Source organism: Bombina bombina, chromosome 7, assembly GCF_027579735.1.
Source record: "Bombina bombina isolate aBomBom1 chromosome 7, aBomBom1.pri, whole genome shotgun sequence".
In the NCBI taxonomy this organism is placed as follows: domain Eukaryota; kingdom Metazoa; phylum Chordata; class Amphibia; order Anura; family Bombinatoridae; genus Bombina; species Bombina bombina.
In genome coordinates this window covers 430,226,035-430,240,416 of record NC_069505.1, presented here as the reverse complement: position 1 = coordinate 430,240,416, position 14,382 = coordinate 430,226,035, and the positions used below count along the sequence as shown (strand labels likewise).

At 39.1% G+C, this 14,382-nt stretch overlaps 2 protein-coding genes across 2 annotated transcripts in view; one reads left to right on the top strand and one right to left on the bottom strand.

The window, feature by feature from the left end:
- XRCC6 (X-ray repair cross complementing 6) overlaps positions 1-8,045 on the top strand; it is a 53,596-nt gene extending 45,551 nt beyond the window's left edge. The window contains 6 exon segments of the mRNA XM_053721316.1: positions 1,309-1,438; positions 3,128-3,228; positions 4,062-4,108; positions 4,110-4,198; positions 6,421-6,508; positions 6,510-8,045. Of these exon segments, the coding sequence (XP_053577291.1) occupies positions 1,309-1,438; positions 3,128-3,228; positions 4,062-4,108; positions 4,110-4,198; positions 6,421-6,508; positions 6,510-6,605 (551 nt within the window). The 3' untranslated portion in view covers positions 6,606-8,045.
- Positions 8,046-8,561: 516 nt separating this feature from the next.
- SNU13 (small nuclear ribonucleoprotein 13) lies at positions 8,562-13,457 on the bottom strand. Its single transcript, XM_053721315.1, has 3 exons — positions 13,323-13,457; positions 11,348-11,468; positions 8,562-9,203 (listed from the first exon to the last, which is right to left on the bottom strand). Exons 1-3 carry the CDS (start codon positions 13,323-13,325, stop codon positions 8,941-8,943), a joined length of 387 nt encoding a protein of 128 aa, XP_053577290.1. The 5' UTR covers positions 13,326-13,457; the 3' UTR covers positions 8,562-8,940.
- Positions 13,458-14,382: the final 925 nt, after the last annotated feature.

Sequence of the window (14,382 nt, the reverse complement as noted above, 5' to 3'; positions counted from 1 at the left end):
ATACTCTGAACGGTTCTTCCTATAAAGGCAGCAGCATACACTAAAGTATATTTTGTGCACATGCCCTTAGTCATGCAGAGGAGGTTCCTATGCCCTAAGATCATGATCCAGTGTATGTCACCATGTACTAGAGGCTGTGCCTAGGTGTGCATTCCACCTTCTAATTGCTGCCTAAGCAAATGGTTTGCACACCACCAGCCACTGCTTTGTTTACTACCGTCTTCTGATTTAGGTCTCTGGCTGCAGCCTATCAAATCCTTATGCTGAACTACAAAATGTACATCCAGCATCACTGTAGCAAGCCACTACCCCATGCTCTTAAAGGACCAGTCAATACAGTAGATTTGCATAATCAACAAATGCATGATAAGTAGACAATGCAATAGCACTTAGTCTGAACTTCAAATGAGAAGTAGATTTTGTTAAATAAATTGCAATGGTATGTCTATTTCCACTCCCCCTGTATCATGTGACAGCCATCAGCCAATTACAAATGCATACATGTATATGCTGTGAATTCTTGCACATGCTCAGTAAATGTTGGTGACTCAAAAATGTAAATATAAAAAGACTGTGCACATTTGCTGTAGTGATATGTTGCGTTTATTTGATTTGTAGGTGTATTTTTAGTTCTTGATTCAGTTAAATTGTGGTTTGTGCTGCTTTTATTGTGCATTTGTATTTTTCAGCATAAGACTTTGGGGGGGGACTGAGAGTGGAGACCAACATCACAGGGCTTGAAACAGAGTTATCTGCAGTAGAACTGGATTAATTTCTCTTAAAGCAAAGACTCTAATGACTGCTGGATCTGAGGCACCAATTAATTTACTTTAAAGGAAATACTGTTGCGCTATTGTATTTAGTTGTCTTTATAACCCTTACTTAGCTAATGAATGATCACTTTGTTCCCCCTGATTTACTCCTGTTTGCAGAAGAAGATGTTACTATATCACACTGGTTATTGAACTTCAGGAGATCAAGTGGTCTATATGACTGTACATGTACCAGATCTCAGTACAGACAGAAACAAGTTAATCTGATGAATGTGCCCAGTTACTTGTGGGCATCCAGTAAAGGTTTGGTAGGTGCCATGTCATGAGATCATGGGTCTAATTTATATTTTAGCTCTTCCATATGTTATGCAGTTTGGACTTCAGTGTATTTTCTAACTTCATAAGCATGTGGCAAATGATGTCCGATATCCATAAGGTCTCTGCTAGTTCCTTTTGTGCATCTAAACCTGGTCACCCATATAGGTGGCTCTTGAATGTATCTCATTTTACTCATTTCTACTTTTTCCACATTCAGGATTTAATCTTATTTTTCTGCCATTTGCTGACGACATCCGGAAAATTGATTATCCGGAAAAAATACCTGCAAATGATGAGCAGGTGGATAAGATGAAGCAGATTGTGCACAAGCTGAGATTTAAATACAGGTAAGTACCGCCAGGAGACACGGGAGTAATAAGTGAACGGGCAGAGTTACAATTGTAAGAAGGGAAATAGCTTGGCAGCCCATCTCGGGAGTTAAAGGGACATTGTACTAAAAAAAAAAAAAAAAAGTTCTACCATTCATATGGAAGCAATATCTTAAAGGAAAAGTAAATTTTCAGCCTCTGCATTAATGTTAATGATTGCAGTATATGAGTTATTTACAGTCGCTAAGTTTTTTATTTTATTTTATATATATATATCTCAATATATTTATATATAAATTACCTACCCGATTCCGTTGTTACTCCTCCCACCTGACCATTTCCATATTTGTGTACATTACACGTAAGATTGGTCGCACCTGCTATTACGTATACCTTAGTTCGCCTTGTTATATCGTGCATTGCACATAAGTTGTTGTTCGCCATATTCCGCGCATGCGCAAAAAAAACCTCTAAATACCGGTGTTATTCATTTAAATACATTTTGCCAAAATAGATTCATGTAGTATTGTAAATGAGCCAAATAACATTTCATGTACTTACATTATAATGAAAAAATTGAATCAAATCGTCGCTATGATCGCGAATTGGCGTTGCTGGAAACAGATGCCTTAAAAAAAAATGGCAATGCACATGCGTTTTACACGGACGCGCATATTATACGGCCGCAATATTAACAAAGTTGCGCATGCGTATTTACATTGGTGGGCGGTAATTGGGTATGTGGGATGCCAGTGGGGGACCAATTGAAACGGTCTCAATTCAAAACGTCATCACAAAACAAACAAAAAATAATAAACAAAGACAGAGTTACGGTGATAGGAGTCATACTTACTTAATTTATGAATATTTGCAAATGAAGCATTAATATGTCTCATAGTTTACTTTTCCTTTAATGCTGTGTTTTTGCCTTAAAAAATGTGAACTGAAAGCTGTTAAGGTTAAATATAAAATTAAAGGGACACTAAACCCAAAATTTGTCTTTCATGATTCAGGTAGCGAATACAATTTTAAATAATATTCCAATTTACATCTATTATCTAATTTGCTTAATTCTTAGATATCCTTTGATAAAGAAATAGCAATGCACATGGGTGAGCAATCACACGAGACATCTATGTACAGCCACCAATCAGCAGCTACTGAGCCTATCTATATATCTTTTTCAGCAGAGGACATCAAGAGAATGAAGCAAATTAGATAATAGAAGTAAATTAAAAAGCTGTTTAAAATTGCATGCTCTTTCTAAATCATGAAAGAAAAAAAATTGGGTTTCATGTCCCTTTAAATGAATAAGTGTCAGTTATGTACATCCTGCTTATGCTCATTAGATTTGTACTTTGATAAGCATTAGCAGGAAGTACCTATCAGACAATGAGCATTAGTAGGAAGTACATATCAGCCAATGAACAATTAGCAGGAAGTGACTATCAGCCAATGAGCTTTAGCAGGAAAAACATAACTGAATTTAAGGTATTTAGTTTCAATTTAAATTTAGCAGTTTCTATTTCACATTCATTCAGGGGAAAAAGAGTTTAAACGGTGGCTGTTTCACATGAATAGTAGAATTAGATTTTGTATAATTTGGTAGATGTCAGTTCCTGGTGAGAAAAGGAAGTGCACACATTAGTCATGTGATTAGGTGACAGCCCTGTCGTGTGTCCCTGATTTATTGCCTTCTTTTTTTAGGAGTGACGGGTTTGAGAACCCTGTTCTTCAGCAACACTTTCGGAACCTTGAGGCGCTAGCGTTAGATCTGTTGGAGCCTGAACCTATTGAGGATTTGACACGTAAAGGTCCTTGAGGAGCAGTTGCACTGTTTAGTTTATTTCCTTCCTGATTCTGAGCACAGTGGCATAGACTATACACCTAATAACCCTACTATGCTGCACAGTGATTGGCTGGTATGTGCATCGAATCAGATTAACAATATTCAAGAGGCTTTTAAGGGGTGTGTCCTGGGATTGCAAGGTAATGCATAGTTTTCTTTCAAAAGTATAGGTATTAAATTATTTTAAAACATTTATTTTCTATGCAAATCTTATTGAAATGCTAAGAATAATTTTTGGTGCATGAATTAAAAAAAAGATTTTAATGTTACTTAAAGGGACATGGAATTTTATTTTTTTTTCATGATTCAGATAGAGCAAATGTAATTTTGTTCTTTTGTCATTCTTTCATGAACAGTATACCTAGGTAGGTAGTGGGCACGTGTTTTGGAGCACTATATGGTAACAGTTTTGTAACAATGCTATTATCAGTTATACATTGTCAAAACATTGCTGGCATATAGTGCTAGACACATGCACGCTACCTACCTAGGTATGCTATTCAACAGAGAATACCAAGAGAACAACATTATAGTATGCTCCGTCTGACTCATGAGAGAACCGCTTTAGATTTCACAGTGTGATGGTAAAAAGTCTTGGCTGCACTAATCCACCGGTAAACGCAACACGTTTTGTGTGCGAGAGCTGTGTTTAACATTCCCCCATTTATCTGCCTAACTGTACAGCCAACTGTTTTTTTAGATATTAAACAGACGATGCATGGAGCTGGGGATGTAGCCTGCCCAGACTTCTCACATGTTGTTCTCATCCGTGTCTTGTTTGTTCTGACCAGAAACCGAAGGTGGAGATGATGGATCGCCGCGTGGGTTCTCTGGTGGAATGAGTTTAAGGAGCTGGTGTATCCACCGGGCTATAACCCTGAGAGTAAAGCAGTGAAACGCAAACAAGGTGGGTTTGTGTCTAAACCTGTGTGGATACAAACAGAACTACATAGGTTCTCTGGGAACAGGCAATGTTTTGGTATATCTGCGGGGATCTGACTAATCAGGTGCTAATTATCAGGTCTTGATCATTTTATTTGCTACCTATTCGGCAGTTCTTCCTTTCTGTGCCGCGTCTCCTCGCTAAAGTAAGCACCCACGGCACAGCGCTCTTTTCTCAATGCGGTGACATTTACTCCTCTAAACCAATACCCATGCTATTCATCTGACAGTGTTCTGTATGCTGGCACAGCTATTGGTCTAGAGGTGGAAACATCACCTCACTGAGTAAAGTGCGCTGCGTGTGTGCTGTGGGCAGCAAGAGGCACTGACTTTAGCGAGAGAGGGTGAGTTTAGCACCTTTTTCTTTTTTTTTTTTTTAATACAAATTCATCACTGAAAGTCCAGTTAGTGATGGTATATCTTAAAAGTTTTTCAAGGTGTGTATCCCTGGACTGCATAACTAAAAATAGAACAACAAAATGAATGGTTAAATTATTATAAAAACATTTATTGCATAGGCCCACATTTTGCAATTTGGCCCTTGATTACTGATCTATACACTGTGCATTTAAAATAATTTGTGTGTGCAGACCTTTTGTAATGTGGAGCTTAAAGAGACATGAAACAACATTTTCCTTTAATGATACAGATAGAGAATACAATTTTAAACAATATTCCAATTCACTTCTATTTAATTTGCTTAATTCTTCAGATATCCCTTGTTGAATGAATAGCAATGCACATGGGTGAGCTAATCACACAAGGCATCTATGCACAGCCAACAAAACAGCAGCTACTGAGCCTATTCAGATATACTTTTCAACAAAGGCCATCAAAAGAATGAAGTAAATTGGAAAGTTGTTTAAAATGGCTGCTCTTTCAAAATCATGAAAGAAAAAAAATTAGGTTTCATGTCCCTTTTAAAGTGATGGTAAATTTCAGATTTTAAGAATGTTGCAATGAAAATATTTTAGTGTACAACTAAAACTCTATATATACACATATATATATTTCATATTACAAGATTTATAATCCTACTTGGTATGTTGTTTACCTCCGCCATTCATTAATTTCCTCTTATGGCTGGGCTGTGACAGAGAGCAGTCCCACACTCTCTCCCCCAAGGGCCTTTCAAAGGGCTGGACTTTAAGAGTGTCATATGACACACACACACACACACTGATTGGATGTTCATTGGCATTGTCATTAAAAAAGTTCATCCCAGTGGGACGGTATAAACATTGTAATAGAAGCATTACTATAGGCACAGATTTAACCCTATAGATTAAAAGAAAAATAACTTTTAATGGCAACGATTAATATGACATTTGATTAGCTTAAGTTTACCATCACTTTAGCTGCTGAAATATTATACTGTGTATATATAAACATTTGTTGTGTGCGAAGACCTTTTGTAATGTGGCACTTTATTGCTGACCATATACGGTGCATGTATAAATATTTGTGTGCAGACCTTTTGTAATGTGGAGCTTAACCCTTTCGTTCCGGGGTTAACGTGTCTACATCGGAACAACTGTTTTGATGTAAACAAATTGAAAACTCGCAATCGTGCACGTGATCACGAGATTTCAATGATGGGATCGCATCAGGGGGTGTCTCTATTATGCTAGGCACGCCTTCAGACCACGATCCATCAGGGAAGCGCCAGTGGCTTCAGGAAAGCCAAGCGGTTTAGGACGTTGTATTCTGTCTTTCGGCGCTAAAGCCCAGCACAATGCCGACGGAATACAACGTCCTAACGGCGTTAAAAAGTTAATTACTGATATATACTGTACATACACATTTATTGTGTGTTCAGACCTTTTGTATGTGGCGCTTAATTACTGATATATATTGAGCATATATTAACATTTATTTTTAATTACTGATATATACTGCGCATATATAAATATTTGTGTGCAGACCTTTTATAACGTGGCACTTAATTACTGATATATACTGTGCATATATAAAAACATTTAGGGCTCCACGTATTGTAAGGTAAGCAGACAAGCTTCTCAAGTTGTCTACTCACCTTTTGTGGCATACAGGCAGCGGATCCTCTTCATCTGCTGCCGTATGTATCATTACACGATCAAGTGAGCTCATACTTTTTCACCCCAAAATAAATCTTTGGAGATTGCTTATTTTATGCCCATACCTGTGCTGGAAATGTGTTTAACTCTTTACAGGTGACGGTAGTGGTCAGGACGAGAAGAAGCAAACCGGATGTTTCCATTTCAGAAGACGATTTAAGAAACAACGTGAAGAATGGAACTCTAGGAAAACTGACGGTTGCCAGTGCTAAAGGAGGCGTGTCGTACATATGGCCTGAAAGGTGCCAAGAAGCAGGAGCTGTTGGATGCACTTATCAGTTACTTTAAGAAGAATTAGATCAGCTTCTATCTGGTGTCTTCCGAGATCTAACATATTGAGAACTTGCCCCCCTAGTCTCAGTTTCTGTCTATTCATTTGCAAATGTACTAGGGCAGAGTTTCTCAATTCCATCCCTCAGGGCACACTATCAAGGCCAGAGTTTCAGGATTAACATAGGAGCAAAGTTTAATAACCAGCTGCTCAGTAAGAATGGTTATTTCACCTGTTCCCCAGCTCATGTATCCTGAAAATCTGGCCAGTGCGAAGTGAGTTCTTATCCACGGTCCTCCAGTACCTCCATCAGGGCAGGTTTTCATTATAGCTGAACCAGTGCACAGGTGAAATAATCATCTTATGCGTGAGAGCAGGTTAGTAACCATGGTGTTACTGATCAGCCGATTACTTCAGCTATAATGAAAACCTGGCCTGTTGGGGGTACTTGAGTAACGCGGTTTAAAAATACTCCTAGAGCACTGGTTTTCAAACTTGTCCTCAGGCGTCCCTAACAAGCCAGATTTTCAGGATTACTTGGGCGAGAGCAGGTAAAATAATGGTTTGCTTATCAGCTGATTATTTCACCTGTGCTCTACTGCAGATATCCACAACATCTGGCCTGTTAGGGAGGCCTGGGGGACAGGTTTGAAAACCAGTGATCTAGAGTAGGAGGCAGTGTGCGGAGGCCTTCTCTGTACAAGCTGTATCACTAGATACACCACGGTTCTTTTGTGTTTGTTGTCGTCTGGAAGATCTGTGGTTTTAAAGCTTCCCGGACAGGTAAAGTTTATTTAACTGTTGCAGACTTCTGTATGCTTTGTACCCATCTCTACAGTGGCCAGCTGTGTTATGGAGGGCGGAGCTCTGCCAGTGGTACTTAAAGGGATAGTCACCAAGCACATTTTTGACTAGATTAACAGTCCTAAATCTGTACTGCTAACTGGTTTAATTATAGTAAAAATGTTGAGATCTGATTTTTTTTTTTTTTCTTTTACACTGTACGTATGTCAAGCTGCCTAGTCCGGGAGTGTACGATTCAGAGACTGAATTGGGGTAGACTAAACTTTTGAGTGTGACAGAAACGGCTGTGATCCACAACACATCTTGTGTTTAAGATAATGTATCATTAATACAAGTAACTGAGCTTGAATATCAGTGCTGCTCCTATGGCAGCAATTCTCAATCCCTCATTTTAGCTAAAGTTACTGTGTAAGGATAGACGTAAATGGATTAGAATATTTTATGAAGCACTTAAGGTAACTGTTAGAGGATGCCTCGTCTTACTACTCTTTACTCAGAAGCTACCAAACGATTCTGGGTAGTGTTACTATAGTGTACCCCTCTAATCTGTCAGGGATGTGAGTGAGCTTTATGCCTACAGCTGTTTACATAACTGTGCCTTTTTCAGTACGATGTTTAATGTTATAACAAGTTGTATTACAATAAATAGACATTTCAGAGTGATTTTTGCAGTGAAACATCTCTTCAGCCTCACATCTGTATTGCTTCCTTTCACCAGGAGGGGACGTGATGAGTCTGGTATAAACTACTGTAACTAATACACATAGGCAGTCTGTAACCTGCAGATCAAAACACCTCGTTTGGGCACTTTAAAAAAATCCTAGGTTACAGAATTAGCTTGAGGGTTCTCTTGAGCCAATTACCGTAATGCAATAGGTAATTTATGATTGCACAGGGTAAGCCAACGAGAAAGCAGCATATGTGCATAGTAAAACAGGTTGTAAAGTGGACTTTAACCTCTGCTAAGGAGGGACTTTTGTAGACTAGCTAGAGACAAAGCTATATGCAGTCATAAAATCTAAACACTATACAGCTTTTTATTATTGCAGCAGTCTCTTTATTTTAACTCAAATTTGTCCCAACACAAATTATGAAATGTAAAATGCCCTTATACTAAAGTCCCTGACAGCGTAATCTGCTAAAGTCTGAGGGGTCCGGTTGGACTCTACAGAACACAGATTTTACACCATGTATATTTTATTAAAAAATTACATATAATACAGGACAGCATACTGAAAATAAAGCCCAAGTTTACTTTATTCTCAACCACAAATTTGCTTTTTTGTTTAAGAAAAAACCCAAAAACATCATCATAGAAACTAAACTTAATTGCATAAAAACGCAGGGACATTTATATACAGATGACTAATCAGCCACTTTTAAATTTAAAGTAGCAGTTTCTATTAACCCTTACATACAGAACTCCCATGGTTGCAAAAAAACTGTGACCAATGTCATTACTAAAACAAAAAACGGAAGGAACTTGCGGCGACAGAGATTGGCCACTGTCAGCACAAACCAGTTCCCATTGGTCATTATAAACTGATATGCTGACACCTCACACTAGAAGCCTCTCTATGGCCTGTTGTACAGACTGGATCTGGGGCTTCAGTTGGGAGCCCTCCTTTATGGTGATGGAGCAGGCGATGACTGGTCGAGAGACCCCACATGCTCTGCCCAGGGCCTGCTTGGAACGTACAAAAACATAGGGAATGTTCTTGTCCTCACACAACAGGGGAAGGTGAAGGATAATCTCCAGGGGTTCAGCATCGGCCGCCATAATGATGAATTCTGCAATGCCTCTGTTCAGCGTCTTTGTGGCTATAAGTGAAGACAATATTAACCATCAATAAGGCAATGTCAGTTGTGCATGACTAGTTTCCTTGCAAACAACTCTGAATAATTTGTTTAGAAAACAATGCAAACAAAACTGTAAAACATTCTTATATGGGTGGGTAACCCCTGCAGGAGCAAAAATACACTGTTACAGGGACACTAACCCCCCTCAGACCCAGAGGGGAAACATTTTTTCAATTTCTGCAATTATATTTTTAGTTGAAACTTGCATTTCAGTATAGCTACAGAAAATGCATTGTCTGCAGAAAGACACAAGCAGGAACTGGTAGCACTTTCACTTTGCAATGCTGTTCCACATCAGGCTGTTTTCTTCAGTGTTTTGCTTTGACTGTGCAGTGTAAGTTTTCCTTTACACAGTGCAGCCAGAGCGAAACACTGTTTGGATAAAACAGTCAAATATAAGGCAGCACTGTAAAGCGGCAACACATTGATTGATGACTGGCTCTCTTGGATTGTTCTAAAACCCACCCCTAGCCTTTCCTAAACAGCAAAGCTGCGACTCCTGAATAGAGCTGTAACAACTAAGTGTCATAATCGATTATGAAAATAGTTGTCAACGAATCTCATAATAGATTAGTTGGAAATTAGTTTGTCTGTGCACAGCACCAGCTGCTTCATAACACTGAGCTCCTACACATGGTATTGTGTTTTATGGTTATGTCCTTAGCCTAAAGGACGTCTACAGACAAACTTTTCACTTTTTCAGAACAGTATAAGTTTACAACTACCCCTGGCTTATGTGCAACCCAGATAGTCATCATTTGGAACTATGCTTTGCTGAGCTTGTTATTTATACCTAGCCCCTAGATTGATAGGAGTTATTTGAATTAATGTGCACTTTTATCAGTTTGCACAATTAGCGGATTGCTTGCTATTGCTGATTATATGTACTGTATAAATAAATGTGTACGGCTTTGTCCTGTTATTGATAGTCATTAGCGCTTTTGATTTGTTTTTTATTGTTTTATATTTTTAAAAAATTGTGATATGTACCAGATTCAAACTTTATAAGTATAAATTTATTTTTAGAGCGGGCTAGATATTTTCTCCTAAATTTATAGCTGGTTATTTACCATTGCATATAGATATTCAAGATATTTTTATGTTAGAATGAAGTCAAGGGTTACTTTATTGAGAGGCCCCTTGCTGAGGTGGAAGTTCTACCTCTTTTCCAAAACAGTTTTTAGTTTTGTTTAATTATAAAAACTGTGCTCTGCTGCTTAAAAATTGGACAAAGTTGTGTTAATGTAAAGTTTTAGTCTGAAGTTTATATTTGTAACACTCAGTGTGTGGATTCTATTTAAAATATAGGAAACAATGATTGATTCTTTTTTTTAGTCCATCAAAAAAAATAATCGGTCGATTATGAAAATAGTTAGTTGCAGCCCTACTCCTGAAAGTATGTTTTTTTTTTGTGAGAAATGCACCTCTATCACTGCACTTTTTATAATTGTGATGTTAGACCAAGAGAAATGTGTGTATAAATTTATTTTGTGCGATGTAATCTCAGATGAGAGCACGTCCTGCCTTGGGGCTCTGAGATATTAAGCATAGCAGCAATCATTCAGGTATTTTATTATTTGTTTTTAATATTGGAGGCTCATACATAAATATATCACCACATATTGCTGAATTAAGGTTTTCCAAAAATCGAAATCATGTCTAAAGACCCTCATTTTCCAAAAAAACTGGGGAATGGGTAATAAAGGGATTATCTTTGTAAACCATTAATAATAAAAAAAAATGTGGTTACTGTCCCTTTAACTTTGAAATTCGCAAGAAAATATTCTACTGCTTATTTGAAAGAGTTATTGCATTTGTAATTTCAATTCTGCTGTATTTAATGTTGGGTAAAAAAAAAAAAAATAGGTTTCAATACATGATAAATTCTGATGTCTTTTAAAGACCGCTCCAAACCAAGAATGCACTGCCTATCCTAAACTGATTGGCTGATATGCATATGCTGCCCATGACTGACTCAGCAGCTGTGTGCGGCTGCAGAGCAGTGGAGCTTTGCCAAACAGGTTACACACACAGGTAATAGTGTTCCGTACAAAATAGGCACAGGAAACTGACCTTACACATACATAAAAAAGGTAAAACATTACCTTCATTAGCGCCTTTACGGAGCTGCTTGTAATTTGCTGCCTGTTGAGTAAGGTCCAGAAGGGTTTTTGCTAGCTGGGCATCAGCCAGTGGATAGGCCTTAGGGTTCACTTCTGGTTCAGTCTGCAAGACAAAATTAAAATACAGTTACACACATTACAAATTGTGCCAGCCAGGTGGCATTATGAAGTAGCCAGGTGGGGGCAGTGTAATACTTTACAATATTAACATTTGTGTCATTATTACTCTTCATGCATGTTATCACTCCGTTTTCAGCAGTTGTATTATCTGCCCAACTCACAAATAATGTTTAGGAATCACTGGTTTGCACATGCGCTCTACGTTCCTTTACGTCACACAATATAGAAATATGTAATGTTTGCATGACTTAAATTAGCTCCACCCGATAGTTAATTGCGGAGCACACTGGTCTCAGGCTACCATACACCTTTTGTGAGGGGTTGCACTATGAAACCTTTGAGTAGTTATAACTTTCTTTTCCTCTCATTTCACTCTGGTGCAGAAGATCAAAGAGGCAGCGATGTGTTGCTGGTTGAGGGAAATCTGAGCAGCAGCAGCATTAGATTAAAGGATTCCAAAACTTTACCATTTTAAGTACAATTTGATCATCAATTTCGTATCACAAACATTTATAGCTAATAACTTACCGACTTACAGCAAAACAATCTTTCTGAATAGAATAAAAAAATTTATTTTGGAGTATGACGTCACTAAACCCATTCCTCTATTACGGGCCGTTCACTAACAAACTATATCGCCAATCCGATTGCGGTTTTTTGAATATCATTAATGGACGATTTTGTCACCAGAAACACACGTGCTGCGATATGTTGACAAGCACACAAGTGTCTTCAGAGTGTCTGCTGGTTTCATGGTGAGCGACGTACTGTATGATGAGTGCTTAAAGGGACGCTGAACCCAAATTTTTTCTTTCGTGATTCAGATAGAGCATGAAATTTTAAGCAACTTTCTAATTTACTCCTATTATCAAATTTTCTTCATTCTCTTGGTATCTTTATTTGAAATGCAAGAATGTAAGTTTAGATGCCGGCCCATTTTTGGTGAACAACCTGGGTTGTTCTTGCTGATTGGTGGATAAATTCATCCACCAATAAAAAAGTGCTGTCCACAGTTCTGAATCAATAAAAAGCTTAGATGCCTTTTTCAAATAAAGATAGCAAGAGAACGGAGAAAAATTGATAATAGGAGTAAATTAGAAAGTTGCTTAAAATTGCATGCTCTATCTGAATCACGAAAGAAAAAAAATTGGGTTCAGTGTCCCTTTAAGACTGCGCATAACAGACTAAGTTAGACATTTTGATAACTCATGTTATCGGTAAAGCTTGGATGCATATCAATAGCCAGTGGTGGGTTCGGAAAGCAATAAAATTTCAAAGAAAAATATATAGAGAACGGTAAGAATATGAAACACAATGCCCATTACTAAGATAATTATAATATTGTGATTAAAGATAACTTTAACATCGTTTAGTGTCCCTTTAAAGCCTAACTGATTGTACTTCACTACAACCTCAGGTATAAAGGACTCATTGTATGGAAATTTTGTAGTCTGGAATCTACTAATTTGTTCATAGCAGATATGAATTGATTATAGTGGTGCAAGAAAATATTTGTGTTCATGCTGCAGTGAAGTTGTCTAATGAGGGATTATTGGAAAGTTTAAAGCTGTGTAATGTTTGCCCCTTCACATGCACCACTCCACAGGCCCATGCCGCCTGTGCCCATTCACGGGCACCACTCCACAGGCCCATGCCGCCTGTGCCCATTCACGGGCACCACTCCACAGGCCCATGCCGCCTGTGCCCATTCACGTACAGCGTTCCCCAGGCCCATGCAGATTCCCCAAAGAAGCTCATCCCCGGCCCATGCTGTTTATGTCTCTCCTCCATATTCGCGGATCCTCATCCCCCCTATTGACTATGCTTTCTTACTCACCATGGCTGTTACGCGGGTCTATACGGCTCCTCTCGGCCCGGAAGCTTCACGGAGGGCGACTTCGTTGAGATAGAGAGCGCGCACACACAAGCAACGTGTTAGATACTTCCGCTGGTAACAGGAAGAGGCGGCGCGAGTGATGTCACCGCACCTTTAAATGTTGATAGCGGCATCTAGCGGCAGACTTGAGAGTGAGCACTGTGCACGTGTTCCTGCAGGCCAGGGAGGCGCATTCTCTCAGACCCCACATGGGCTAGTTTATGATTGGCTGTAGGCCGAAGAAGGTGTTGCTACTTCAGGAACATATTCGCCTGTTAGATAGGCTAATCAATCACTGTGCGTGATCTGCTATAGAATTATAACATTTTGCTAATGCTGCACCTTATCAATATTTGAAAATTCAATCAAGAGCATGTATGGGGGTCTGAAAAGTGTGATGTGGGCATATAACTGTCTGACAGTTTCAGGCAGCAGGACCAGGGGTTTGAAAAGTGTGATGTGGGCATATAACTGGCAGGCAGCAGGGCCAGGGGTTTGAAAAGTGTGATGTGGGCATAGAACTGTCAGGCAGCAGGACCAGGGGTCTGATATAGGCATATAACTGTCAGGCAGCAGGACCAGGGGTCTGATATAGGCATATAACTGTCAGGCAGCAGGACCAGGGGTCTGATATAGGCATATAACTGTCAGGCAGCAGGACCAGGGGTCTGATATAGGCATAGAACTGTCAGGCAGCAGGACCAGGGGTCTGATATAGGCATATAACTGTCAGGCAGCAGGACCAGGGGTCTGATATAGGCATATAACTGTCAGGCAGCAGGACCAGGGGTCTGATATAGGCATATAACTGTCAGGCAGCAGGACCAGGGGTCTGATATAGACATATAACTGTCAGGCAGCAGGACCAGGGGTCTGATATAGACATAGAACTGTCAGGCAGCAGCGCCAGGGGACTGATATAGGCATATAACTGTCAGGCAGCAGGACCAGGGGTCTGATATAGGCATATAACTGTCAGGCAGCAGGACCAGGGGTCTGATATAGGCATATAACTGTCAGG

Bases quoted from the DNA above. Each gene is read 5' to 3' on its own strand.
- SNU13 (XM_053721315.1), bottom strand. The intron at 9,204-11,347 runs GTAATGTTTTAC...CTTCACTTATAG, and splicing joins CCGTAAAGGCGCTAATGAAG to CCACAAAGACGCTGAACAGA.